Source organism: Balaenoptera musculus, chromosome 4, assembly GCF_009873245.2.
Source record: "Balaenoptera musculus isolate JJ_BM4_2016_0621 chromosome 4, mBalMus1.pri.v3, whole genome shotgun sequence".
NCBI classification, from domain to species: Eukaryota; Metazoa; Chordata; class Mammalia; order Artiodactyla; family Balaenopteridae; genus Balaenoptera; species Balaenoptera musculus.
In genome coordinates, this window is record NC_045788.1 from 66672819 (window position 1) to 66700808 (window position 27990).

The 27990-nt window shown below is 35.5% G+C and overlaps 1 protein-coding gene across 6 annotated transcripts in view; it reads left to right on the plus strand.

The window, feature by feature from the left end:
• Positions 1–27990, plus strand: part of TP63 (tumor protein p63) — a 223640-nt gene that overhangs the window by 101017 nt on the left and 94633 nt on the right. Inside the window, exon 1 of one of the 6 annotated variants that reach the window (XM_036851105.1) lies at positions 23679–23834. The exons of the other annotated variants lie outside the window; for them this stretch is intronic. Coding sequence (XP_036707000.1) covers positions 23793–23834 — 42 coding nt within the window. The 5' untranslated portion in view covers positions 23679–23792. Of the gene's footprint in view, positions 1–23678; positions 23835–27990 lie in introns of those variants that run through there. 6 annotated transcript variants of the gene reach the window in all.

Below are 27990 nucleotides of genomic sequence, written 5' to 3' on the forward strand. Positions count from 1 at the left end.
GAAAAAGAGCAAGTATTTTTACCATCTCAATTTTGTACCTCCATAGCACAGGGTGTGAATCAGAAACTAATTTAGAAATAAAACCCATATGATTTGTCTTGGAATTAGGTATGGTTTGTTCTGATGGATATTACTACCTGCTTTCTTTCAAATGAGAGCTAGATGGTTCTATAAAATATGGCTTTTAAAAGTAGCCCTCTCTTCAGTGGTTAGGTAGAGTATCAAGATGATTTTTCTATAACCTCAACTTTAGTGGAGGCTTACGGATTTAGTGATGTCAGCTTCTCTAGATGAAGGGAATCAGCACAAACCATCTCTGCTATTGAATTAAATAGATGTGGCCCAGAGATATTTTATTTGACTTCCAGTAAGGGTCTGTTAGAAAAAGAGACAACTCAGCTGCAGGAAATTGATCAGATAGAAGGAAAACTAAGGAGGATGTAGAAGAAGAAAAACAAAATCTATTTTGTGAATAACTGATACTGGGAAACAAATGTATTCCAAAATGTTGTCTCTTTTTCTTGAGGTTTAAGAATTAACACATCACATGTAAAATTAAGCTCTCTGGAGGACCTTTGGCATAGGAAAGAAATTTAGGGTTTTAAATATGGGGCTTTAAAAATTTACTCTTCTTTGTATGTTGAAAGGCACTCAGACATATAGCAGTCATGAGTTTTAGTGACAAAACACTGGCCTGAGAGTCGAGAGCCTTGGCTGCTGCCTGGCACTGCCGTCCCTAACTGGCTTTCTGTTGATGGACAAATAACTTCCCCTTCTTGGGTCTTAGTTTTCTTATGCCTAAAAATCTGGAACCAGACTAGCTGCTTACTCAACCCTTTCATCCTCTGTAATAGATAAATCACCAATCCCTTGCTTCTGAATTCGGCTTTGCTAGGACTCCTCTTGTGTCTTAATGTGGGTACATAGCACAGGCAAGCACATTTTCCAGAGCCATTCCTGAAAGGACCTGTAAACCAGTGTGTTCTGTCTGAAATGTGGAACAAAACCTGTTCTACACAGTAGCTCTGCGGCATGGAATCTAAAGACTTTGTTACGATCTTTCTTTTCTTTTGGTTCTCTAAGGGCAAGGAGGTTGGGGGGATTTGGTAAAAAACAGAACACAAAAGCAACACTTTTATATCTGAGAAAATGAATACTTCCTAGTCATTGTTTTTTGTGGAGGCGAGGTGGGCGGTGAGGGATTGCACTCATAAGATTAGTCATAAATGTGAATACTGTCTGGAGCTGGTGAAAGGAGAAGTAACTCACTCCTTCTGTTATTCTCTCACTCCCTCTAATGTGCTACCTCTATCTTCCTCACAAGTCCCGGAGGCAGTGTTCCTTCCAAACAACTACCTGCCTAACCAGTTCATTGGAATGTCTTTCTGCAGACTGTCTGCTCATTCAGATTTCTTCTGAAAATGAACCTCTCTAAAAGCATAAATCACATTGAAAAAAAAAGTGGTAAATGTTGCACACAAAATCTCTCCTTTGGTTTTAAAAAATGCACAGATCCACCTACCTACCCCTCCTTGAAATAGCAAAAGCAAAAGCATTTAGGATGATAGTCACCTTACTCTTTTTAAAGAGAAGACTTTTTTCTTGGTTGCATTTGTTCTTTGGGGTGACAGGAATTAAGCTCTTTTGATGCAGTCTTTCCTCTTTATCACATGCACGCCTCGTGATCCCTCATCCTGCAGCCTAGGGGTGATTTTATGAAAATATTAACTCATGTTATCTTTGCTGGCATTTTAAAATTAACAAACACTAAAATTTGAAGCAAAAATTATAAACTACGGATGAACACAAATCTTGCCTTATAACAAGTTTTGCCTTTATATGCATATAAAAAGGTCTTAATCTATGAGAGAAATTTAATAATTACTGAGTACGTACTGCAAAACTTTTCTTCTTTGTATAATAGCATCTTAGGCAATAACCAAGGTGTCAGTGAATTTCTTTTTCCTTTTTCTTTCTTTTTTTTTCCTGATCCAACTGCCTATCTAGTTCTACCAAAAAACCCTGAGTGGGAAGGAGTCACATAACATTTTCTTATTCTGATTGTGTACAGTTCCTAACTAAATAGGGATCGTTTGTAACTTAAATTCATGAAAAAAAAAAAAGAGTAAAAGTGTGCCAATCTCTCAATTTGTGTAGTGAAAATAGGATGCTATTCATAGTGTCCTAGAAGTTGAATTACTTGCTGTATCTGATGAAAGTATGAAGGGTGAAGGATAAAATAGGCATTTTCTTTGCTGCTTTTGTTTTTGAAGGAATTCTCAGAATCATTTGAGGTTTGGCAAATTTGAAGTGTAGTTTTGATTTCTAGTTCCACTCCTGTAACAAAGTAATGAAACTATCCTATTCATCTATCAAGAAGTTCATCTAAAGAGTAGCTCGTGGTTGGAAAAACCACGAGTCTCAGTTTTTACCATGAAGAGTGTAGGGTGCTAAATTATCTGATAGGCAATAGAAACAAGCCACTATCTTATGACTGAATTATAAGAAGAAAGAGACTCTTGGTTCAAATATCCCTGTAGACTGTGCAGTCTATACAAAAAAAGACTATTGTACAGAGAAGAGGATGCTACCTTAGAAGTTTGGAAACCTAATTCTGGTCATGAATTCTATACTATTTAGCTGAGTGATCTGACACATGTCACTAACCCTCTCTAGTTTCAGTTTCTTCATGTATAAATAATCTAGATAACTGATATTCAAATCTAGATAAGTTGATATCTAGATTTAGATATCAAGGGTTTCTCAGAATAACCCATAAAACTGAACTCTCATGCTAGCACATACAACAAATCAAATAATATTTTATTATTAGAGATTTATTTCAAGGGCTAAATACTTTGGGCTCTGGGTTCAAATATCCTGGGCATATGAATAACTAACCTCTCTAAGCTTTAGGGTTTTTGCTGTTGTTATTTTTTGTTTTCTTTTGTAATATGGGATTAATATGACTACTGTGAAAACAATGAGATAGTAAATATAAAGAGATCATCACAACAGCATTGCTCAATAAATGTTGGCTTTTTTTAATATTTACTTTTTATTGGGTCAGTCATGGAACACAAAGGATTGTTTTAAATAAGCACAATTTAAGGGATAGTTTTGTACAGAAATTATAATGCTTTACCAGCCTCAAGATCCATTTTTTTATTTTGGTATAGGTGTTATTATTGTGTAATTCTTTTTAAAAAAAATATTGAATCTCAAAGATAATAAGTAGTTGCAAATTATTATTTTAAACTCTCTTTACAATTTCTGGATAATTGTTCATCAAATTGCTCCAAAATCCTGAAAGATCTATATATGTATGAATGTATGTATGTAGGTATGTATCTATCTGTCCATATCATTCTCTAAAATTTTGATCCTATGTAATGATCAAGTTAAATAGCAGAATAGAAGTTTATTCTGGGTGAAAAGAAAAGTAAAATTTTATTTTATTAAATGTTATCTATAGTCAGTCCCTTTGAGAATATTGGGCATAAAAAAAATTATGGATGTTTTTATATATGTGTGTATTTTTGTTGCAATTCATGTCTGAAAAACCAGCTCTTCTATCTATTTGGATTAGAGATTGTGTGCCCAGTGGATGCAAGAGCTATATTTGATCTTTCCTTGGTATTCTCCCACTTAGTTGGTATTCATTTGAAGCATAATCATTTGTTTAGTTTTAATCCAATAGATAGAATAATATGGTCTCTGAGTAAAAATGTGATTATAATAAATATATACTATAGATAGTTGATGTACTCTCTCTGAGATGCATCAAAAGAGAAATAAAACTTTTTTAAAAAGACTGTACCCATTTAGACCTTCAAACATGCTCCACTTCAAAGTGGCCACCTTGGGCAATTCTGTTCCTGGACCTTCTCCTTTGTTACTCATCTTCAATGAAAGCTTAGCAGGAGCATAAGAAAATGTGTCCTTATCTAATGCTAACTTTTTTCTGAATTAGAATCATCTTATCCAATTTGATCACTCATTTTATACACTAAATTTGGCAGTGCTGAATACATTTTTGGTTCATTTTTTTAAAGGCTGGAAATTTGTCACCACTGATTACGTTCCAATAATGAGTCACAAACTGATTCATAAATGACAACAGATTGTTCACCAGGCTCAAAGTTCCATAAAAGCAGGAACCATTACTTTCTTTTCTTTAAAAAACATTACAAAGCCTGGCACCATTTAGTTTTTGGCCAATTCTTTTTGAATGGTTTGGAGATACAGTGGGCTCACCTCTTTAAATTGTGAGCGCCTTAAGGAAGTTATATGACCTGAGTCTTCCGTATGCCACATAGAACCTGATGAAGACGCTATACGAAGTAGCCCTTAATCTGTTAATTTAAAATCAGGTCAGTCCTACTTTCTCATTGTCTTGATGTAGCTTTTGAAAACTAGATACAATCCCTCTAACAATTTCTTGTCTATCCTTTTTGGAAGTTTGCCATCCCCCTATGTTTTCTATGGCTTTTTTTTGTTCATCTGGAACGTGTACATATTAATTTAAAATGCTTCTTTGACATCTATTAAACGGCTTGCAATAGATTTAAGCAACAGAAGTTTGGGCATTTGGGCAATTGTCAAAAAGTTTTGTGCCTAGAAGGCTGTTCTTTTTTTCTTTGAACAACATTTTTCGCTGACTTTATGCAAATTTGAAGAGGCTAATCCAAGTCATCATTAAAGATTATTAGGCAGGACAAAACATTTAATGTTGCAAGTTTTCTCTTGAAATTAATCAGTCACTTCCACTGTATAAATTTTGTTCTATGCCAGAGGTTTTAGTTTGAATGAATCAAAACTAATTGCAGCAAGGATTTAGAAAATGGTACATATTCATCAAAAACAAACAAATAAATAAAATATCTTATGTTTGAATAACCTTCTGCAATTTAAAAAAGTTATTTCACGTCCATTATCACTCTTGATCTTTACAACTACATGAAATGTGTATCTCGTGCCATTCTAAGTACATTAACTCTTCGGATTTGGGTGTAATTAAGTGTTATTAAAAGCCATTTAACTTCATTAATGTACAGGTTAGTATGTATGACTAAATAAAAGGCATCCATAATATTTTATACTGTTAAACAAGTGAAACTATGGCTCTTGTTCTGGAGCTCCAAGTTAAAAAGAATAGGATCTCAAAGACACATTTTCTTTAACATTGTTTCATAGTCTACCTGCAGATGACATTTATAATATTATATGTTATAATATATATAATATAACCATGAAAGATATTTTCAGCACTGACCACCTAATTGGTCCTGAAGAAACCATCACTTTATTACTCATGATTGCCTTCTTTTCGATAATATTACAAACTCTTTCTTAGACCTCCTGAGTTAAATATTTGGGCATACTCAATTGTATCAGTACTACTTAAGAATGAATAAGGGTTTGCTTGGTTGATTGCTGGTTATCAGAGAGTGAGATCTTGGCTGTCATTCAACTAAATCAGAAAACGTCTGGGCAACATCTGTTAATGTTGATCAATAGGTCAGTTCTCATCAACGTTCAGCAAATTCATTGATTCACTTAAAATATGTTGAAAATTTTCTCTGTACAAGACCCAGTTTAGTATTTGTATGCCCAACCTAATGGTTTTAGTCGGGATATTTTCCTCAGTAGGATTTGATAGTGTATTGAAAACCTTGTTTGTAGAGCATAGTGAAGTGATAAATTGTGCTTTTGTTTACATGGCTAATTGTAAGGGTTTGGAAACACTCGTTTGATGTACTAAGAGCAGTTAATGAAGACAGTTAAATAAACAATCCTTTCTAATGAATCTAGGAGTTCATAGAGACACACACTCTGCTAATTTGCTTCTTGTACCTGGCCCAGACTTTTATGTATCTCTTCCCAGGAGGAACACCTATTTTGAATTTAATGGAAAACCAGATTGTTTAACATCATAACCTAACACTATACTCACTTACTTAGAATGTCAGTGCTAGAACTGGCTTTTGAGATCATCTATTAGTTAATGCTTTTTTTTTTTTTTTTTTTTATGAATAAGAAAACCGAAGCTCAGAAAAGTGAAGTGACAAGCCCTAGATTACACAGCCAGTTGGTGAAGGAGCCAGCCTAGAATCCAGGTTTTCTGATTGTTCCCACCACACTATGGTGCTTGCCTTTAATTTTTAAATTATATATAATATATCTTGAACCTAACTCTGTATTTCACCAATTAATATGTACCAACTTGAGACTATCAAACTTTTTTTGGATACTGTTAAACAGTTGCTCTCACATTGTCAATTTTGCCTAACTGCAACTCATATTTACTTGGAGAAAGTATTGAGACTTTTCCTCTAATGTGTTTGGTGTTCACTCAGTGTCAAGTTTAGTGCCTAGACCGTCATGTTTGATGGAAAGGTAGATTGAATTTCTGCCACATTGTCAGGAACTGTGCTCTAAGAGCATGCCACCCCCAGTCCCCAGATAATCCCATCCTGCAGCCTTGGTGGTGTAATGAATTCGTCTTGCACGAGTCTGCTGCTTCTGGAGGGCTAAGCAGGGGATCAAATCCTCCCTTTGTAGTGAGACAAGCTGCCGGAGAAGTGATTGATATTGCAGACAGAAGTAGGACTTCAAGGAAGGAATAAGCAGATAAGTGGGGGTAATAAGTAGATAATACTACTACTTTGCACTTAGTGTCTTTTATCTGAGCATCTGAAGGCAGCTGTATCTTCAAACATCAAGGCCCCTCAGTGTAAAGAGAGAGTAGGGTCTCTCCATTTACTCAGCGGGCGCCTCCATGATCAATAAATCAGTGAAAAGATTTCCAAGGGAAGACCAGTGGTAATTTTTTTTTTTCTTTCTCTGGGAAGCTAAGTCACCAGGATATGAAGCAATCTCTCTAAATGTTATCTTGATCTTGGTGCAGTGTTCTGTATGCACTTTCCCCTACAATGTTTGTATCTGAAAAAAGAAACTTCTACTGTATCAACTAAGACATTTACTGTATTTTTTAATCCCTTCTGATCATGTCAGACTATACTCCCTTTGAGTTTCATTCTTGCATTTATTTTACTCCTGAAAAATTTCCCTTGTGAATCTTATTTTAGGTCTAAGTCCTTATATCGTAAATCTTTCAGACAGCTTCAAGCCATTATGTCTCCAAGAAACCATTGTGAAGTGAAGCTGTGTTTAATAAGGTGGATGGACTCAGATCTCTTGGAGTATGCCTTCATTAATTTTGTACACATCTTGTTAATTCAGACAAAGAGGGTGAGCTGTCAACCAAAATTGTTTCCTTTTAGCAGACCATAACTCAAAATTCAGAAGCCAGTCCTTAGGAGAGCTGAAGAACAATACTGGCTGCCACATGTGTTTTGTAAGTTAGGTAACTTCGTTCCTTATTAAGTAGAGACTAGAATAATTTTCAAGATGTTAAACCACCATGCATATATACTAAGGGACATTGAAAATACTGTTGAATCATCTTCTCCATCTTATTTTTTTTTTGTTCTTTTTTTCTCTGTTTTGTTTGCTAGTTGACTGTGTTGTGTGAAAAGGAGATTTTTGTTGTTGTTTTTCTTTAATTATAGAAAACTCAGGGTTAGGGAAGGTCTCAAATGTTATCAGATCTAACCACGAAAGTAGTCTGGCCTTCAGCTCCATAATTACAGTATGAAAGTAACCGGCCTAATTTTAGGTGGAAAGGAGGACACAGATTCATCCAGTCTGTGTCCCCTGAAGATCAGAAAAATATCACTTGATATGGAAAACAAACAAACAAACAAACAAAACAAAAAAACAAACAAAAAAACCCAACCACTTAATTCATGGCTAGATGTTTCATGTTTTGTCTAAAGACAAATTTGTTTTCTTTTAGCAAACAACATTTCCTTTAAAATAAATTTCATACTTGGCAGAAGATAAAAAAGAACTATATATATTCAGCAGTGCCTCTGCAGACATCTTTCATTGTGGCCAAATTCTTTTGTGAGCTCATGGGTTGAGACAATGAAAGATAAAATGTGAAAGCAGTTGTATTCATCTGTGTGCTTGGGGGAAAGAGTGTGATGAGGAGAACCCACAGATGATCGTATGTATCACTTATTTGGCAATCTCAATCTACTGTTGGTTATTCTCATCTCTTTTCTTTTTCCCTTCCACTTTAAAGTTTATAAAACACATTGTCTCATTTGACAATTCTCACTGTTACCTTGTAACTGAGGTGATGTAAGTGGTGGTATCCCCATTAATAAATGTGAAAATGGAGTTTCAGGTCTCTGCCAAGCCCACAGACTTAGCAAGTATCAGGACCAGGACTTTAAGGCAGGCCTTTTGACTTAGAGCTGCTGCTCTTCCAGCCAGGGTTCAAAAATATTCAGGAAAAAAAATTCCAGAAAGTTCCAAAAAGCAGAACTTGAATTTGCCACAGCAGCAACTATGTACACAGTGGTTACATTCTATTAGCTATTATAAGTAACCTAGAGATGATTTAATGTATGTGGGAGGAAGTGCGTAGCTTATATGCAAATGCTATGCCATTTTGTATAAGGGACTTGAGCATCTGGGGTTTTGGTGTCCCTGAGTTTCCTGGAATCAATCCCCTGCAGATACCGAGGAACAACGACATAGCAAATCAGTCTGTTAATATGAAGGGCTGTACAAATGTTAGTAAATACTGTCTTCAAATATATCCTCAAGACCCATGTCCTCAATTGGCCTTTTTGGGAGCAAGTCTTTCTACAGAATGGAAATAAAGTTTAAAACTATGTATAAATAAGTCATTTGCCATGAGCTGAATTCACTTGCTTTAGCTTAATAGGTAGATAAGCTTTTCATAACCCCAAACTCTCTTCTCCCTCAAGTCAGTCTTACTTCCTTTTTTAGTTTTCAGCCCAAACCCAGGGAATGTTGCTCCTCTTGCTAGATGCCAGGTTTTGTCCTTTCAGTGTAAAGTGAAAGCTACCTTCTACACAACTACCTGATGTCACTTTTTCCTCTCCTTGTTTCCGCTTAGTTTTGTGTTTCTATTTGCTTGAGCGTGCTCTTTTCTTCCAAGCTTTCGTGAGGTAACTTTTCAATATACATGAGTACCCATTACACTTCTTGGAGTATCTGAAGCATCATGTCAGCAGTTTTTACAGATATCTAACTTGCCTTTTTTCACTTAATTCATATTTCTTTTACCTTTTAGGAGGCTCAAACTTAAAACTGAAAAACTTTTCACCAGAGAGAAACAGAGATTAACGGAGATTAACATTTACTAATACTTTCATGTGTTTATTAGAAAACCCATCATAGTGACCAAAAGTTAACAGATTTCAAAGCAGAACTTGAGGCAGCTGAATGGGGTCCATGAGATGCAATTCTGGTACCCTTAGAATGCAAGCCATAGCACATATGTAAACACATATTTCTCTTAGTTAAATGCAATGGGTAATGTAATCCTTTCAAATGATGCAATACTAAGAATGAGGAGTGCCATTTCATATTCACAAAGTAGTTGCAAAGCTTAGGAAGCTTATTTTCCATCTTTGGGTTTCATATCATCTGTCTCTAAAATGAAAACTTTTGGCTATATGATTTCTAAAGTTTCTTAATAATGTAATATTTTTCAGTTCTATTTTTACCAGTGCTTAGAATGACTGCTCCTGTTGCCATCACTAAAAGTAAGGCATTGTCTTTCATCCCTTATCTTTAGAATACCACATTTCTCTCCAGAGAAAGTGATGGGACCCTTTGTCCTTTCCCTGCTCTTCTTGCTGGGGCAAGAGAAGAGAAAGTGTGTCTACCTATAGTCCTAGGAAATAATGGGAAAAGGAATTATGAGCAAATTCTTAATTGCTTGCTAACTACTGAGACCCATAGTCTTATAGAAGAATAATGATGAAGAAATGGGTCCTTGTGTTTGAATCCCTAAACCATCTTGAGAACAAACTCGAATATCCCTTCTAGGCCAGCCCTGGCTGGGTTAGTTTCCTCCAAGCCTGTGGATCTGTTGGAGGACTGGTTTTGCTTTACCGTTCTAAATTTAAGTGTTAGCCCCAGATAGGCAGAGCACTGAACTCTCTAATTAGCCTTGCAGGTCAGTCTTTAAAGAAGTAAGGGTACAGCATCTAGTAGTTTAAAATGGCATTCTGTGCATTGTTTGCTGAAGGTCAGAGGGCAAATGCTGTTGTGACAGTTGGGTGAACTTGGCAGGCACACTTCTCTGGAGGGGATGAGAGAGGGAAGAATAGTTGATGTTGATCTTTGGTGATAGCAGTGGCAGAAGACTGTCCCTTAAACTCTAGAGTCTCTTTGATATCCTTTCAATTCATGTGGAGATTTTCCATTTTTAATCTAAGGAATTAGAGAGATAGAGTCACAGGAAATAAGCAATGATCTAGCCCAAACCTTTATCTTCAGGGAAGATTTTTGCTTCTTTGTTTTTGCTTTTTAAATGTAAAAGCCAAATTTATTGAACCATAATTTATGTACAAAAAGGCATCCAAGTATGTGAATGAATCTTGACAAATGTATACACCTCTGTAACCGTTCCTTTTTTTTTTTATTATTTAAAGCCAAATTGATTGAACTATAATTTCAGGGACATTTTAACTCATAAATCATAAAGGCCTAGTTCCCTTAAGTATGAGAAAGATAAAGATAACTGGAGTCCACCACGATCGTATTTCAACATATCTCTCCTATACCACCTTCCATCTCCCATGTCCCGCCAAGCTCACCTAAATCCATCTTATTCTTCTGAATACATAATTTCATGTTTTTGTCTTTTGGCCCATGCTTTTGTGTTCATTCAGAAATGTCTCCTTTCTCTTCCTCCCAAACCCTTCTCAACCTTAAAGACTCAACTCCTTATCTTCAAATGGGGAATTAATCAGTCCTCCTGTGTTTCCATAGAACTGCTACTTGTAACTTATCACTTAGTATTTATTTTAGTTACTAGTTTACATACATTTGTAAACATATTAATTTTTTTTACATATATCTCTTCCACTGGATCAGGAAGTCTGAGGACAGATAATCTTATTCTTTTTTGAGTCTTATTGCAAGACCATGCACAATAAAGGATTTTGTTAATGTTAGACATGAAAAGTATATGTGTGTATGTGTGAAAGAAATAATATGGTCTCTAAATTATGGTCTCAAATATCCCTTCTAGCATTAGTGTACTCCCAATGGATCTATTATTTCACCTTAAGATAATAACAAATCAACTAATTTTTAAGCAGCTACTATCTATGTTAGCCTTGACTTTTGTTTTTCTATCTAGATTGCCTATTTAGAAAGAGAGAGGAAGTAATACTCAAATCTGACCATTTTCCCAGTGAGGTGTACCAACATGCATGTTTGACCTATTCCTCTCTAGAGTAACAGTGGAGATAAAAGGGGAGGTGATCTGATATTTGAGGATCATGCATGAGTTTTAGTTTACCTAAATAGTCTTCTAGCTATTGACCATGACTAAAATGTATTATGGTTGCTGAATAAAAATTGTAAGAATATGAACCATTTGAGGAATGAGTTGGGAGAGAAGAAGATGAATGTTATCTTTTAAAGAGATGCTCAGACTGAAGTATGGGTATCCTGGTTCGGTCATAATCCTACTCACAGATTCAGGACACACCACATATACTGTCATTGACTCAGCCCTTTGACACTGTTACTTAAACTCCTCACCTCACAGAGAATCTATCTGAATTACAAAATCTAGTGCATAAAAAGGAATAATTTTAAAAGAGGAGCATAAGTAGTTGATTAAGGTGGGAGTAGTATATACGCATTTCATTCACTGAGCAACTGAGTTACAGGTAATGACTCAGTTTTATTTTCATTTTGTTGGGGCAGCTGCTCCTTCTACTCCATAGCATGTTTGTGTGTGTGTGTGTGTGTGTGTGTGTGTTTTCAGATTATGTATAATGACGTCTGACTTTGCACGTTTCTTTCTGTGATTTGAACACAACAACTGCACTGGGTTCCATTTGAAGAAATGATTTCTTTATTATTAGGAAGCTATTATACTGAGTTTCTCTTTACTTTTAAGCAACGTATAGTTGAATCCTAAAGTCAGTGTCAGTCTTTGTTGGAAATTACCTAGAGTTTTTAGATGCAGCTCTCCTCTTGAGTCTTTTTTTTCTTTTTTTTCTTTAATCTCTTTGAGACAGCTGTTGCAGAATTATCCAGTTAATGATCAATGCAGATAATGTTTTCTTACAAAATCAAACCAGTGGCCTCCTCAGGCCAGAAGATCTGGCTTAACCACTCAGGTCACAGAGGCACACCTACTTGGTTGCACCCCTTTTTAATCAAGCTGTGAATCAAGCTTGGGAAGCTGGAATTAAGTCAATTCATTGTGTCTGTAATAGTAGGAAGCTCAGGAGATCAACATGAAGGGGAAAAAGCTGCTAAAGGGGAGAGAATATCTTTGAGAGTCATTTGTGGCAACAGGACCACTCGTTTTTCCTGCCTAGCATGCAAACAAATTGATTTACTCTGAGGCTGAATTCATCCCCATTGTTAAGACCTGTGTGTGACAGGGTAATCTCTTCTGTGAAAGGCAACTTGTATGGCACAGGAGCACATGCAGCCTTAAGCATAGTTTATGTGTGAATTTGAATGTAACTTTTAACCCCTCTGTAACCTGATTTCTTTATCTGAGAAGTGGGAGTAATAATTCCAGGCCTGCTTCACAGATGTGTCTGATGGATCAAACTAGAATAGTCATCTGGTAAACAGAACTTGAGTGCCTATTCTGTACACTTCCCAAGCTTCAGAAGTGCAGAACTAAATCTGGCATCACCCTTGTCCTCATATTTTAGTGTGGGACTCATGAAAACAGAATTAAAAAGCAATGAGATGAGATCTATAATAATATAGGTATCCATAGAATTGGGTAAAAATTAAGAGGCCAAAGTAACTGGCTGCTTAGAGAAGACAAGAAATGATCCAAAGGTGCTAGCACCATGCTGGGTACATAACAGACACTCAAATGTTGAGTAAAATAGAGGAAACACGTTATATGGGAGTTGAAAAATGCATTTGAGTTTGCCTGTCTGAGAGGATGGAGGAGCCAGGGTGTACAAAGCTGCAGCATTGGGAAATATAAGATCTATTTGCTCTTAAACTGCAATGTATGATATACATCCTAAGTCTCTTATTATAAATCCCCTAAACTTCTGCATCCTTCTTTGTCCATTAATAGGACTTTTTAAATAGAGGCACTCCTAGACAGAAACATAGACTACTTTAAAGCTAGAATTGATCATGGGATCCATACCACCACATTGTCATGTATGTACTCTTGATGTTAGATTTGGTTTTCCTTTTTGATAAGCAATCCCCAGGGTTTACCTCCAAACCTTACCTATGAGACTTCTAACTCCATATATGCTTTACTTTCTTCTGTATTCAGAGTCTCTGGGACAAAAACAACACCAAGAAGCCAATTTTTTTTATGTTTTTATTATTTTTTTGGACCAAGGCTTATTGCACCCCACACTTAGAGTGAGCGGTACTTTTACTCTCATGGCCTGTTGTCACAGAGTGAAGATTACAGCAGCCTGGTGACATCTCTGTCTGAGAGAACAGCCAGTGCATGCTGCTTTCCCAGTTCTGAGAAAACACCACAGTTTGTCATTCCTAAATTACTTTTACCCCTCTGCTGAAGGTGGTTAGGGACATCAGTTATACTGGGTCCAGCTAGGGCTTCAGTCTTTCTTTTTTTCCTGATCATTTTGACTTCTTTTTAAAATGTAACTTTCCTTGTTTTATGTAGCATTTTTCTGCCCAAACAGACATTATCACAACAGTTGCATGGTAAGAGTATAGTTAGTGTCCCTTAGAAGTGTATGGAGACCATAAGTGTGTGGGTTTATTTCTGGGCTCTCTATCTTGTTGCATTGATCTATGAGTGTGTTTTGGTGCCAGTACCATACTGTTTTGATTACTATAGCTTTGTAGTATAGTCTGAAGTCAGGGTGTATGATCTTCTTCTTTGGCTATTTGGGGTCTTCTGTGTTTCCATACAAATTTTAAAATTATTTGTTCTAGTTCTGTGAAAAGTGCCATTGATATTTTGATAGGGATTGCATTGACAGAAGAATGGATAAAGATGTGAGATATATTTTATATATATATATATATATACAGACACACACACACATATATACATACAGTGGAATATTACTCGGACATAAAAAATAATAAAATTTTGCCATTTGCAGCAACATGGATGGACTTGGAGGGCATTATGCTAAGTGAAATAAGTTAGACAGAGAAAGACAAATAATGTATGATATCACTTGTATGTAGAATCTAAAAAATACAACAAAGTAGTGAATAAAACACAAAAGAAGCAGACTCATAGATATAGAAATACAAATTAGTGGTTACCAGTGGGGAGACAGAAGGGGAACAGGGCAATATAGGGGTAGGGAGAGAAAAAGGGTTATTATGGGATTTTATGGAATCATGTGTGTGAAACTTTTGAAAATTGTAAAGCACTATAGAATCTAAAGAATCTTTTATTCAATTAAAAAAAAAGTATGGAAAATCTGAGACTGTCAGGCTGACATAGGACTTTAGAAATCCCATAGGAATTGGCTATCCCTTTGCTGTACCTGTAGGGGGCTAAGAAACAGAGAGGCTAGATAACTACTTCAAGGTCAGATAGGGAGTCACAGGGTACATAAAGTGGAACTTGAAATATATATATATTTTATACACACACACCATGTTCATGTACACCACTTTTTCATACTTAGGATCTAGATGTAGTGCAAGTATGAATAGTGCAGCAGAGAGGATGAGTGAAAACAGGGCTCCAAGAATGGCTCAGTTCAACCCCCATGGTCCCTGATACAAAGCTAGTGTGCACACTGGGGAGATTCACAGATGAGATCATTGAAGTTTTCCCAAAGTTACAAACCAGTGACTTCTCCATTCTGTTGCCTGGTGCTATACCGTGTTTAACAGTGAGAGACATTTCCTATAACTGAAGATGAGTGCAGAAATAAGAGAAAGACTTTAGAACTCGCTTTCTCTGAGAGTCTGAATTAAAAGAGACAAAATGTGATATTTCCCTGGAGTTCATCCAGGACTCCAGAGTAAATGCACCTCCTTTTTATTTTGCCTTTGGATTTTTTTTTTTTTTTTCCTGGAAAGGGTGGAGAGGACTTATGTAAGAAAGAAAGCTGAGTTGCCTCAAAATACAGCCTCCAGGAAGAATGAGGCATCCCCTGACCAACCTATATTCCTGCTGAGGAGAGAAAAAATGAGGAACTAAAAGTGAAGCCTAAAATCTCCACCTTGATAGAAAGATTGAAAGCTTGATAGAAATCAACTGGTATAAATCAACTGATATAAAATCCACTGCTTTCACCAGCTCTTTAGAAAGGAAATACTGCAAGGAAAAGATGTGATGTATAAAGTTGATAGAGAAGTTGTCTGTCTTCATCAATAGTAAAATTTAGAACATGGTTAAACAGAAAAACGTGAACACCAAGGAGACTAGAATCACAGTAATACAGGATGCGAAATATGTAACAAACCTAAATCCAATTAACAGATTAGAAAACTGCAAGATAGATGGGGAAATGTCCTGCTTCAGGTAACATAATCAATTTACTGGCAGAGCCAGAACTTAACCCAAAGTCCATGACTCTTGGAACAATATCCTTTCATGCATGATCCTTAAAGACAAGATGGGTTGATTTCCCTGTAGTTATTAGGTAGGGTAAATTATTTCAAACCTAGTATCATATTGAAATATATCCCAGTATGGAAACAAGGAAAGGTGATGTGTTATGCAATTAGCTTGAGTGAATATTTGTTGATTATCCATCCACTTAATGAAAAGGACTAACTCGAAATGAGAGTTGAGACCTGGACCCCACGTTTCTGCTGTTGATTCCAGTGCTCTTTCCACTCCTCCAAGCTGGCAATTGACTATATTGTCTATGACCACTTACTGCAGCAGCAGCTGTTTGGAGGGTATGGCAGTAAGCAGAAAGGAAAGGAATGAAATATAGTTTTAATCAGATTATCTATTGAAATACTAGAAAATCTAGTGTTTAAAAAATAAGAAATTTTGGAGGTATTTAGTAGCATGTCCAGACTACAGATATGAATAAATAAAAGGATAAAAGGGTTCTGAAATCCATTTAGAACCTATTATAAACTAATCACTCCTATAGGTTGGTTAGGAAGTTAAATGTTATAAGGTGATATTTTGATTATATAGATGAAGGTTCAAAGAAGATAAGTAAACAGACCAATATTCAAATACAAGTTGGTGTAATTTAAAGATCTGCACTTTCCAAAGGTGACCAACTAATGGCGATGGAGATCAGTATGTTCATTTTAATAAATAATGTATAATAGCAGTAGGAGAAAGTTAATTTTGTTTGTGCATTTTTACTCTAAAATATTAAAAATATATAAAATAATTATAGTTGCTAATGATGTTGTGGCAGGGTGAGCTCTGTTTTATATTGACAGTCTAAAGAGAAACGGGTATAATATCCGGAAATCAATTTAGTAGTATCTATTGGCCTTTAAAATATTAAAATATCTCATAATCAAATAATGCAGCTTCTAATAATATATTTTAATTAATAGCATAGTACAGTTTTGCTTTAAGATTATAGTGTTAAAGAAAAATAGAAACAAATCAAATGCCCAATTAGTGGGAAATGGCTAAATTAATTCAATAGCCCTATATAGCAATTTAAAAACATAGGGTTTACTTAAAATACCTGAGTAATGACCTGAGTATGCAATCATATTAACAGGTTAATTTTTAAAATAACTATATGCATACATTTATACAGACACATATACACACTTTTCACAAAATATATCTTTAATATGTTCTATTATATGTTCACTTTGTAAAGCACACAGAATTATATGGAATATATATCTTTGGTAGAGAAAATACCAAAATTTTAACAGTGGTTACCTCTAGGTTCTGGGATAAATGGCTAAGAAGTCATTTTTATGTAATAAAGTAATAAGAATTTCTATTTCAATATATATAATACTAAACAGCAAAGAAACTTGGAAAATATATGACAAATATGTCAATGAGTTAATATCTTTATTAATAAAGAAAACACTACTACTCCAATGAGGTAGGGATTGGAGGGGAAAGCAAAGGACATTACTAGATCATCTAAAGAAGGAATGCAAAGGGCTAAGAAACATATTGAAATACATTTAACTTTGCTCACAATCAAGGGGATTCATATTAAAATAAGAAAATATTTTTTTTCATTTGTATAGTTGGAAAAGATCATTCTAATACTGTGGTTCTTAACCTCATACAAATGCAATTTGATTCAGCCCTTTGGAAAATAACTTGATTCTGTACCTATCAAGTGACTTAAGTTCATAAACTTTGACCCAGTACTTTTACATGTAGGAATATTTAACATGGGAAAATGCTCATAATACCATAATAACTAAAAAAAAAAAAAAAAAGTTGAATATAATCCAATTTTACTTACAGAATATATATATAAACATAGAGAAAAGACCAAGGAAACTTTTAGCAATAGTTCTCTATGAGTGTTATGCTTATAGATAGCATCTATTTTTTATTTTTATTTTTCAGTTTTGGGCTCTAAATATCACATTATTTTTATAATCTAAAAGTCTTAAGTGCAAATTAAAGACAGTATGAGAGATGATCTTATCTCTTTGCATATGGATACCTATTTACTTGGACTGTTTTGGATCCCTTCAAATCTTGATTTCACCATTTAGTATTTATTTGCATATCAGTATCTTCATTTTCATCTGTAAGGCAGGAATAATAACAGCACATACATCACAAATTTTTATGAGAATTAAATGAGTTTGATATATATAAAGTGCTCTGAAGAGTATCTGACCCACAAAATATACAAAGAAAGAGAGAAACTAAACCCTGTCCACTATGTTACCTTCTACTTGAAGGTTTACAGAAAAAACAACAAACAAACAACAATAACTATATATATATATATATATATATATATATATATATATATATAGCTTGAATACATCTATAAGATTTAAGACAGAACTTGTCTCCCCTTCTGTACCTATGAGGCTTACTCATCTTTCAGAGCCTCACTAGGGACCCTAAAATGGATGTGATTTTTTATCTTGCTTTGGAATTTAGCTTTAGACTTAAGAGAAAATTGATTTGATGAATTAATTTAGTGACCTTCAATGGTGTCTACAAATGCTAATTCTTCTTACCTGTCTGGAGCAGGAAAGGAAGGAAATCACTTAACTTGAGAAAGATTAGAGCTGTGAAAGTTACTCACTGTGTCTTGCTGGTCATCCTTTGACTTTATGGTGGCTGTTATTAAAATGATCTGATTGATTTTGTTCTGGAGCAGCTTGGAAAGTCCCAACATTTCTTAGCTTTCACACAAGCTCTATAAAACCCCAATCTTTTTGCCTGTTGCTGGTTTATCATGCTGACAATTTTCCTTCTTGACAAATAATTATTGAAGATTTGACGTACTATCCTTGGATTAAAAACATAATTTCTCTCTTCTATTGTAATTAGGTGCTGTTTATTGATTCATATAGGAAAGGCATCCATGTCATAATAAATACTTTGGGTAAAGAATCCATTTTCAACTTTCTGTTTTTTTCTTATAGAGTTAAATTGTTCAATTGGACTTATATTCATCAAGCTTTTAGACATGAAATGTGATATGATGACCAGTAGTGTACTCTGACCTCAAAAGTTCATAGCCTCATAGGGGAGACAAACAATTATACAATTTTTTTCATTGTAAGGTAACATTTTATTATTATTTTAATTAATTAATTAATTTATTTATTTTTGGCTGTGTTGGGTCTTCGTTTCTGTGTGAGGGCTTTCTCTAGTTGTGGCAAGCGGGGGCCACTCTTCATTGCAGTGTGCGGGTCTCTCACTATTGCGGCCTCTCTTGTTGCAGAGCACAGGCTCCAGACGCGCAGGCTCAGTAGTTGTGGCTCACGGGCCTAGTTGCTCCGCGGCATGTGGGATCTTCCCAGACCAGGGCTCGAACCCCTGTCCCCTGCATTGGCAGGAGGATTCTCAACCACTGCGCCACCAGGGAAGCCCTATTATTATTTTATACACATTCATATAAAATAAGAGAAGACTGAACTTCAACTAGGGAATTGGAGAACTCAGATTCATTTGAAGAATTTGGAAATGTTTCAATTTATCAGGTAAAGAGAATGAAGGCATTTCAAACTGAGGGACCAGATTGAGCAGAGGGACAGAAATGGTCAGCTGGGGCCAGCATGTAGCAAGCAGAGTGGAAAATAGGGGTGATGAGGCTGAGAGGGTAGCTTGGGACCAGCCTGTGAAGAAGGATCTTGAGTGCCTACAAAAATAATTGGTTCTGTCCCAATGGCATGGACTCATCCTGAGGAGTAACATGATCATAGTTGTTCTTTAGGAAAGATAAAGTGATGGTGAGGGGCCTCTAGAGGGAGGGGAGAATGTAGAGATATTGCTAGATATTCATTTTCCTACCTCATTCAGGTAAATTTTTGGTGAAAGCATAGAGGGTTGATAAATTTAGAACCAGGCACATATTCTTTCTTGGAATCTCAACTACTAATATAAAAACAAGTCACCAGTCTTTTTTTACTTTAATAAATGACTAACTAAGCCTCTTCTAACTTCTCTGTTCTCTCAATTCAATAGAACTAGAGTCTTCATGAGGAGAACCCACTAAAACACTTATCTCCATTTTTATGGCTTCATGAAACCTAAACATTTCCTTGTTCTCTATACTTACCCCAAGCCACAGGGGGCAAGCATAGATCTGAGAGACAAAATTGCTTCCATTTTTTACTTCCTAGAATTTTATAGGTACCCTGTTGTTCCCTACCCAAACTTACATAGCGTGGATTAAGAACTTCAGACAAGTATTTTCTGTGTGCTGAAGATTTATATACTTGCTTAACTTTCTAACATAGAGATATAAAATGGAGACATTGATATTTGGTATATTATAAAGATTGCATGTCAAATTGGAGAGAAAGAATTATTCAATAAAGTGATGAAGATAAGTTATATATTTTGAGTGGAAGTGTATCTTCATTTATTTCTCATACCAATACAAATTCTAGAGAGTGAAAAGATTTGCATATGAAACAATTCAAAAACCGATAATAATGTGAAATGATAATATGGCTGAAGGATTTTATAATGTTGGGCTGGCAAAGGCCTTTCAAACTATTTTTGAAAATTAATAAATCATAAGAGAAAAATGATATGATAAATTCAGTTATGGAAAAAATAAAATGCTTCTACACCAAAAAGCAAACCATAAATCCATATACGAGTTGAAACACCAGAAACACAGACACAGGAATACACACAGTGGAAAAATATTTGCAGCACTTATGATAAGGGTTAATATCTTTAATATACAAAGAGCTCTTACATGAGTATCTGTTAAGAAGGATATTCAACACAATTTTAACAGTATTATTTCAGGAAAACATACATGTTAATCTTACGTCTTGAATGACTTCTCCTTCTAATGCGCTAGATTTACAGCAGTGGCATTTTCATTCAAGGGATAGTGCTGACCCCTGATTCTGAGGCCATGAAGCTTTGAGGAATTTGAGGGGAATGTCTGGGAATGAAAAACTATGAGCTGTGAGTAAAGTTAAATAAAGTTGTTCTGACTCCTGAGGACTTGGGAAACCTACTTACAGTCTTTGAGTTTGTTTATTTACCTGTAAAATGGGGATAATAATACTTACCTACATCATTAGGTTATTAGGAAAATTAATGCATATTAATAAACCTTTGAGGTCCAAGATAAGCATTGTTGCATGGTGAATACAGAGAATGGTTGCTTCTCTGTAACCTTTTGCTTAAATAAATGCATGATGTTTACATCAGGTATTCACACTAATTCTGAAATCAAACATTATCAGATGTACTTTGATTCACTCTTTTATGAAAATGTTTGTGCTAAATTCAAATTTAAATGGATTAGTAGCTATTAGTGAATTTAATATGAGGATATCCTAGAGCAAAAAACATGGATTTTCCCCCTAGTACATTGTACCTTTTTCTTTATGTCATTTAAGCATCTTAGTATCTGTGCAACTCAACTGCTTCATTGTACAGTTCAAAGATGAGCAAACTGAGGTACAAATATCCCAGCAAAATAAGAAAAATGTAAATAATCCTCTAAATCACTTCCATGAATTCTGGACAGAGACTCTTATCTTTATAATGGTCTTTAGAAATCATTTAGTTCTGCCTCTCATTTCACAAATGAGGAACCTGAATCCAGAGTGGTTAAGTAACCTGCCCCAAGGGCACAGAATTGGTAATAGTTCCTGTATCTCCTAGTTACTCCTGTAACCCCCAGTCCAGTGCTCCTTCCCCTCATGTACCCAAAACACACAAGTAGCTCAGCAGATTTATCATATCTTACATGTAAGATACACACATTTTAGATCTTGGTAGTTATGTAGATAGAGATCATAGTCTGACTGGCATGTGCTGAAGGCTAAGGTGGTAGATAGAAGGAATTTGATCTTTTTCATCCATCAAATCTTGCTGGGAATCTTTTGACTTTGCGAAAGATGAAATTTGTTTACATTTGATAGAATATCATCAGCATCTGAAACTGTGGACCTTAGATTTAGGGGTTCAAGTGGTTGCACTACTCTATTCGTGTAAAAAAGAATCCAGTAATGACTTTCTGGGCAGTTGTGCTAATGGCATTTACTCCAGATTAATTTCCAAACCTGACTCATTCAGAACTTCCTACTGGGCTGAAGAAAATACAGATGTAGGGGTCGTATCCCTGGAGAGTCTTATTCAGTAGATACGGGGCCGGGTCAAGAAATCTGTTTTTAAAAAGCACCCTGGATGATTCTCAGGGTCATCCAAGTTTTTGAACCACTTAACTAAGCACAGCTTTAAGGAAACAGCTAACTGCTTTCTACTATTGACCCAGAAGCTGTCAGTGGGTATATAATTTAAAATCATGGTACAAATAATGAAATTGCATTTTTCAAGTCATTTCTTTTTTACTTTCTTTCTCTCTCTCTCTCTCTCTCTCTCTTTTTTTTTTTTTTTTTTTTTTGCCTTGTAGCTACAGCTTATTTGGTTAATTACATATAGTAAGAGGTCATCTTTCCAATATTTCAGTGAAGAAATGAACATTTTGCCTGATATAAATTTGTAGCATTAGTGTTGTCATATTCTTGGACACTTGAGATCAAATGATATTACTGAAAAATTTTTGCAGAAAAAGAAACATTCTTACCAGTAACTTAGGGGCTAAAAAGTAAATATCACCCCGTGATCATATTATCCTTTATGTGCATGCATTTTATGGATGCAAAAAGTGAAGTAAAGAGGAGGCAAATCCAAGGTCATGAATGTATTTGCACACTTTATTTTTAAAGTTTATATACTAACTTATTCTGGCTTCTAATTTTCGTCTAAATTTTAGAATAAATCTAAATATTAACTTACTGTACAGATATCTTGTCCAGTTATAACTTTCATGCAGGACAGGGAATTTGGCTTCCCAAGTGTGGGGAGAGGAGTGATGTTTAGATGTAAATCTAACTGAATTATGTAGAATACTCGACAGCAATGAGCATATTTTAGTGGATCGCACAATAACTGTCAGGGTGCATTTCATCTTCACTAAATCATGGTAAGCAAGGCCAGATTCTACATGAATGTTATCATGTATTTATGTAAATATATTTTTAAGGCAAAAGGTAATTGGTCTTTCAGACTTTAAGATTTATTCTTTTTATTAATAATTACCTGTTTAATCTTTGAGCATTAATAAAAACTAGATACGGTAGAGAAAATAAATATTCAAATAGATTAGCTATTGTATTGATTCCATGTTTCAAGAAATATGATAGAAAGAAGCAGGTTATTTTTTTAAAGGGCTTTAAAAAAATGGGCACTTTCCCCAGGATTTCTATTTCCTGTACATAATGTGGATGTTTGTTTGTTTTTACAAGTTAACGGGACCAATGGTTTAAATTGTTATTGAAACATGCTCTGGACGATCAAGTGGCTTATGTTAGCATAGCTTTGCATGAAACCACTGGCGTTTCTCTTGGGAGAAGAAGTTGAAAACCCTTTGCCTATCAGGCAGTGGATTTTAATTTTTATATTAAGGGCATATAAGCATGGTTTCCCCAAATTTCTAACTGTGTAATCATTCTTGAAACTCCACATCTAGGTTTAAAAAGCGAAAACAACAAAACAAAACTTTCAAAAGCTTTCCCTGAAGTTTTACTTTTCAGTTGCAAAGTGTAAAACAACTTTCTGAAGTGCCTTCTGTAAGTCCTGGTGGTGGTACGGTTTGTGGTTTGTTTGGGAAGATTTTGTTTTCAGGAAAGAGTGTACTTTCTTATGAAAGAGACAAGGGAAAGTTTTACCTGTCTCTCTCCTGTTTTTTTTTTTTTTCCCCTCTCTTTCTTTCTTTTTCTTTTAAAGATTGGTGATAAGGAATTCTAACTACTTAATGAGATGGGAGAGGCCTCACTCCATTGGAGTGGAGGAGTCCAGGTGGAAGTTGATGGATTGGACAGGTAAAGAGAAGAGTCCCGCCCCCTCATGCCTATAGTTGGGTATATATTAGGGAACCTAGAATTATGTACAGAGAGAGAAAGACAGAGAGGGACTTGAGGTCTGTTATCTTCTTAGTAGATTCCTACTGTAAGGGTCTCAGAGGGGGTGGGGGGTTGGCAAAATCCTGGAGCCAGAAGAGAGGACAGCGGCATTGATCAATCTTACAGCTAACATGTTGTACCTGGAAAACAATGCCCAGGCTCAATTTAGTGAGGTAAGGCTTTTAGATTTTAGCACTCCATTTAGAGATGCTATTTCATTTCTATTTTTTTAATAAAAGCTTACATATTGGTGGTTCTTGGTCACCCAATGTAATGTTTTTGCAAACTGTGTATAGGAATCTCTTTTCTTGGTTAATATTTTCTGTGGTGACTGTAAGATTCTTTCTTAAGTAAAAGATGAAACAGTAGGAGAAAAGGGAAAAGAAAAATTTCTGGGTGATGGTGTGTATTTGAGGAAGCCCAATATTCAGGAGTTTATAAAATCACTTTGTATAAGAACAGACTGAGAGAGCAGATCACATTCTGCCAGATACACTGAACTGACTCCTCTGTTGGGTATTCATGTATCAGTAAGACAAATTAGTTGATTGTGTCTCAACTCAGTTAAGTTCTCAGTTCTATCTTCAAACTTCATCCTAAAAGAAAATGATGCTTTTTTTTTTTTTTAAAGTAATCAGGTGAGATTTTTTTAAGCCATCTTCATTTTGAATTCTGTCAATCCAGAGACCCACCTAAATCCTGAGGGGACTTCATTCAAGTCCCTATTGTCTGGTGATTGACTTCGACTTTCACTGTATGATGACAAAGTTATTTTGGAGCGATGCATTATTAAATATTTATACATGCTTACATGTAAATGTATATTATAGCACATAGGATTTTATTTAAGGAATTGATGTTTGCCTCCCTGATCTCTCCTCAACACGTTTGTCTCAGGGATTTAAATCTCTGAAGGGATAAGAAAAAAATCCTAAAGAGACTGTAAGGCTTTGAGGAAGTTTCCTAAGGTTGAGGGAGGTCTAACAACAATATTAGTTTACATTCCTCAGAATAGGGCAGCTGTGTTGACACTAATCAGATGAGGGGGGGAATGCAGTGTGGAGAGAGCTAGTTCAGTGTTTCGGATGAAAATGCTTGCAGGTGAATGCTTGGAAAAGTAGACTGTAGTACTCAAATAGAGCTCCTTAAGAATCAAAACAAAGTGTATAGTACTCGGACAGACAGCACAAGGAAGCGTCCCCAACAGACAACAAAGCAAGGCCAGCGCTATCACATATTGACCACACTATTGTCTAGACACCTGAACTATGTAAATATAGCAGGGGAAATATCAAGTTATCTAAAGAAGGAAAAGGAAGTGCCTATTTTCCTTTAAAACATTCAAGTAGGCTTGCTTGTCCTCAGTGGAGAAACTTGAGTTTCTTGTTTTTGCTTTAATATTGAAAGTTAGCTTAAAATGTTACTAAGCAATATTTTTTTTTTTAAATGGAGGTAACTTCTGTGATTATCTTGTTTCTATTTGATCCAATGTTGTCCAGTTTTGAACATTAAAAAAAAAGATCTGTTGGTCATATCATATCTGACTTTGTGTTCATGAGATATATCACGCGCAGTCATTTACAAACAGGCTGGAATCTCTGTGTGTGTAAGTAAAAAAAGGTAGAAGCAAAAGTTGATTTAGAAGTAACTGTAAGAAAAGTATGAAGTTGATGTAAAGTGGAAAGAAATGATTATTTCTCATAAAAGAAAAAAAAATTGCATGAATACTGTGATGAGAAGGTATTTGTAGGAATGACTGCCTTTTATGGAGGTAAAAGAGTCATGCTGTATGTGAGAGTACAGCATACTCACAGTGAAAGAAAATACCTTTACATGAGTCCGTTTTTCAAAACTTTAAGGGATGTGTGATCAAGAGGCAGCAGCTGTCTGTTTTCTCTTGAAATTCTGCTAATGTACATAGAGGTTACTGATGAAGAAACATGGCGGCATTTCTCTATCCTCCTGTGTCGTTTCGTGTATTTCTGTCATGATTTTTATATCCATCTGCTAGTGTGTGTAATATGCGTTATCTTCATGGCTTCATTTCCGTTCTATTGCTTAGACCAGTTTTCTTTTCTGCATAGGGTTATCTTTTAATAACTAGCCCTTTGTAGAAATGCAGTTCTACATGTAGGTATATGAAATGCCTGGGACCACAGGGCCCTGAGAATCCAGAAATTTCATACACAAGTTATAATGCTTTAGCATTCACCTTCTGGTAACATTTATTAATAACTGTCAATATGGAATCAGCCATTTATGATTATCACATAAGAATTGTTAAAAGATGGTCAGATTAAGAATAAAAGGGCATGTCATTCCCCGTGAGAGTGAAAATTATTTGAAAACCATAGCCTGTTCTCTGACTTCAAATAATTTTTGAATTTAATTTGCTTGCAAAGTTCTTGGATTGGTAACTCAAAAACAATATAAGAACATTGTTCCTCCCCTTTCCCCTTTTCCACAATTTTCCAGTTCTTTCCCCCCAAGCAGAGCTGGATTTGGGGAAGCTGTTACTGAACAGGAAAAGGTCCAGAAGGGAGGGGAAGGTGAGCAGGATATAACAGGCAGGGCTTAAGTTTCCACCCTTGGGTTGCAATGAAGAGGCCTCAAGCAAGCACCTTTCCAATGCGCCAGGCTGGAATGATACAGCCTCTGGGATTGGTCTCATACTTGGAGAGCGAGGCACTAAAGAAAGGAAATTGTTCATAGATTAAGTTTTAGTTCCATTTTCTTGCCAGAAAACCTGGGTTCTCTGTGTGTGTGTGTGTGTGTGTGTGTGTGTGTGTGTGTGTGTATGTGTGTGACAGACAGACAAAGAGACACAGAGAGAGAGAGAGAGAGAGTGTTTGAGAGCCCTCAAACTCCTCCTTAGAAGAATGACATTTTATTAAAAAATCCCCATCTGGGTTTCTGTATGAAGATGGAAAGGTACTTTGGTGAATGGGTTACAACATTCAGGACTTCAAATCATATACTGAATCACCTCATTTTACAAATCAAGGTTAATGATTTCTCTTTTTGTACTTGAGAGATAGATATAGATATAAAAATGAGTCCCTGTTTACTTAACTTTTTCTCTTTAGACAGAAATACACTCTAAAAAGGGCCACTGTGATTCATGGTAAGTGCTCCAAAATAAAGTTTCCGTAAAGAACTGGTATGCAAATCTAGTTGAGAGTAAGAAGAAAAGTGCTGAGGCAGCAGTATAAGCTCTGAGTGTTCAGGTCATTGCCAATTAATTGACCTCTGGGCCTGCATTGGCAAGGAAAATAGTCTTTCATGTTCCAATACTGTTTCCAAAGGCTGACTCACATTTTTTCCCATGGGAGTGGTTTTTCTCTTTATAGTTAATAAATGTATTCTTTTTAGCTTTCCCAAGTTGCGCCACTGAGATATTTAGCACCATAGGTAAAATCACAGTAGGTAAGAAGCAGAAGCAGCAGACTTAATTCGGTGTCAGCCAGGCTAGTTCCTCACTCCATGCTGTGGTCTTAGATTGCACTACTTGTTTTACAATTGGTTGCCCTCAAGCCCAGAGGGGACTGGGAGAAAGAGATCTTAAATCACAGATCATAGATCATACTTTCCTTCACTGCTATTGGAAAAATGAGTGGTGATAATAAATCACTTATCCTTTACCTAGATAAGGAAAAAGCATGTTTGGTTTGTTTTGTTTTCTAGAAGAGCAGTGATCCTCAACGGGGGTGTGGAGAGTACAGTAGGAAGTATGAATGAATGGCTGGTTAACTATAGCAATCAAAAAAATATTGGTTGTTCTTTCATCATACCACATATATTTTCTGAATACAAAGTTTGCTAAAATTTTCTTAGACAATAAGCATATACAGAATTTGGTTTCTTTTTGCATTATCAATTGTTTCATGTATTTTATTTTTTTCCACTTTGAAAATTTTTTTTGAATTTTATTGTATTTTTTTTATACAGCAGGTTCTTATTAGTTATCTATTTTATACATATTAGTGTATATATGTCAGTCCCAATCTCCCAGTTCATCCCACCACCACCACCACCACCCCCCCCCCAATTACAGAATTTAGATTCTATATTCTTCCTATTAAGGGAGGGAGTATATATTTGAGGTCATGAGATTTTATGTTTATCAAGGAAAGATATGGGTCAAACAGTTGAGAACTGTTACCACAGTGTACCCAAGCTTTCTTTGAGGTGCATGTAATTGCGTTGGGAGGGACTTGTGCTTGTGAGATAGAGAGGAATGGGTAAAAATCCTCCCTTCACAGTAACAGTGTGAAATTAAACTTTTCCTCTGTTGAATACATTTTAAACTTCTAATTGTTTTATGTCAGT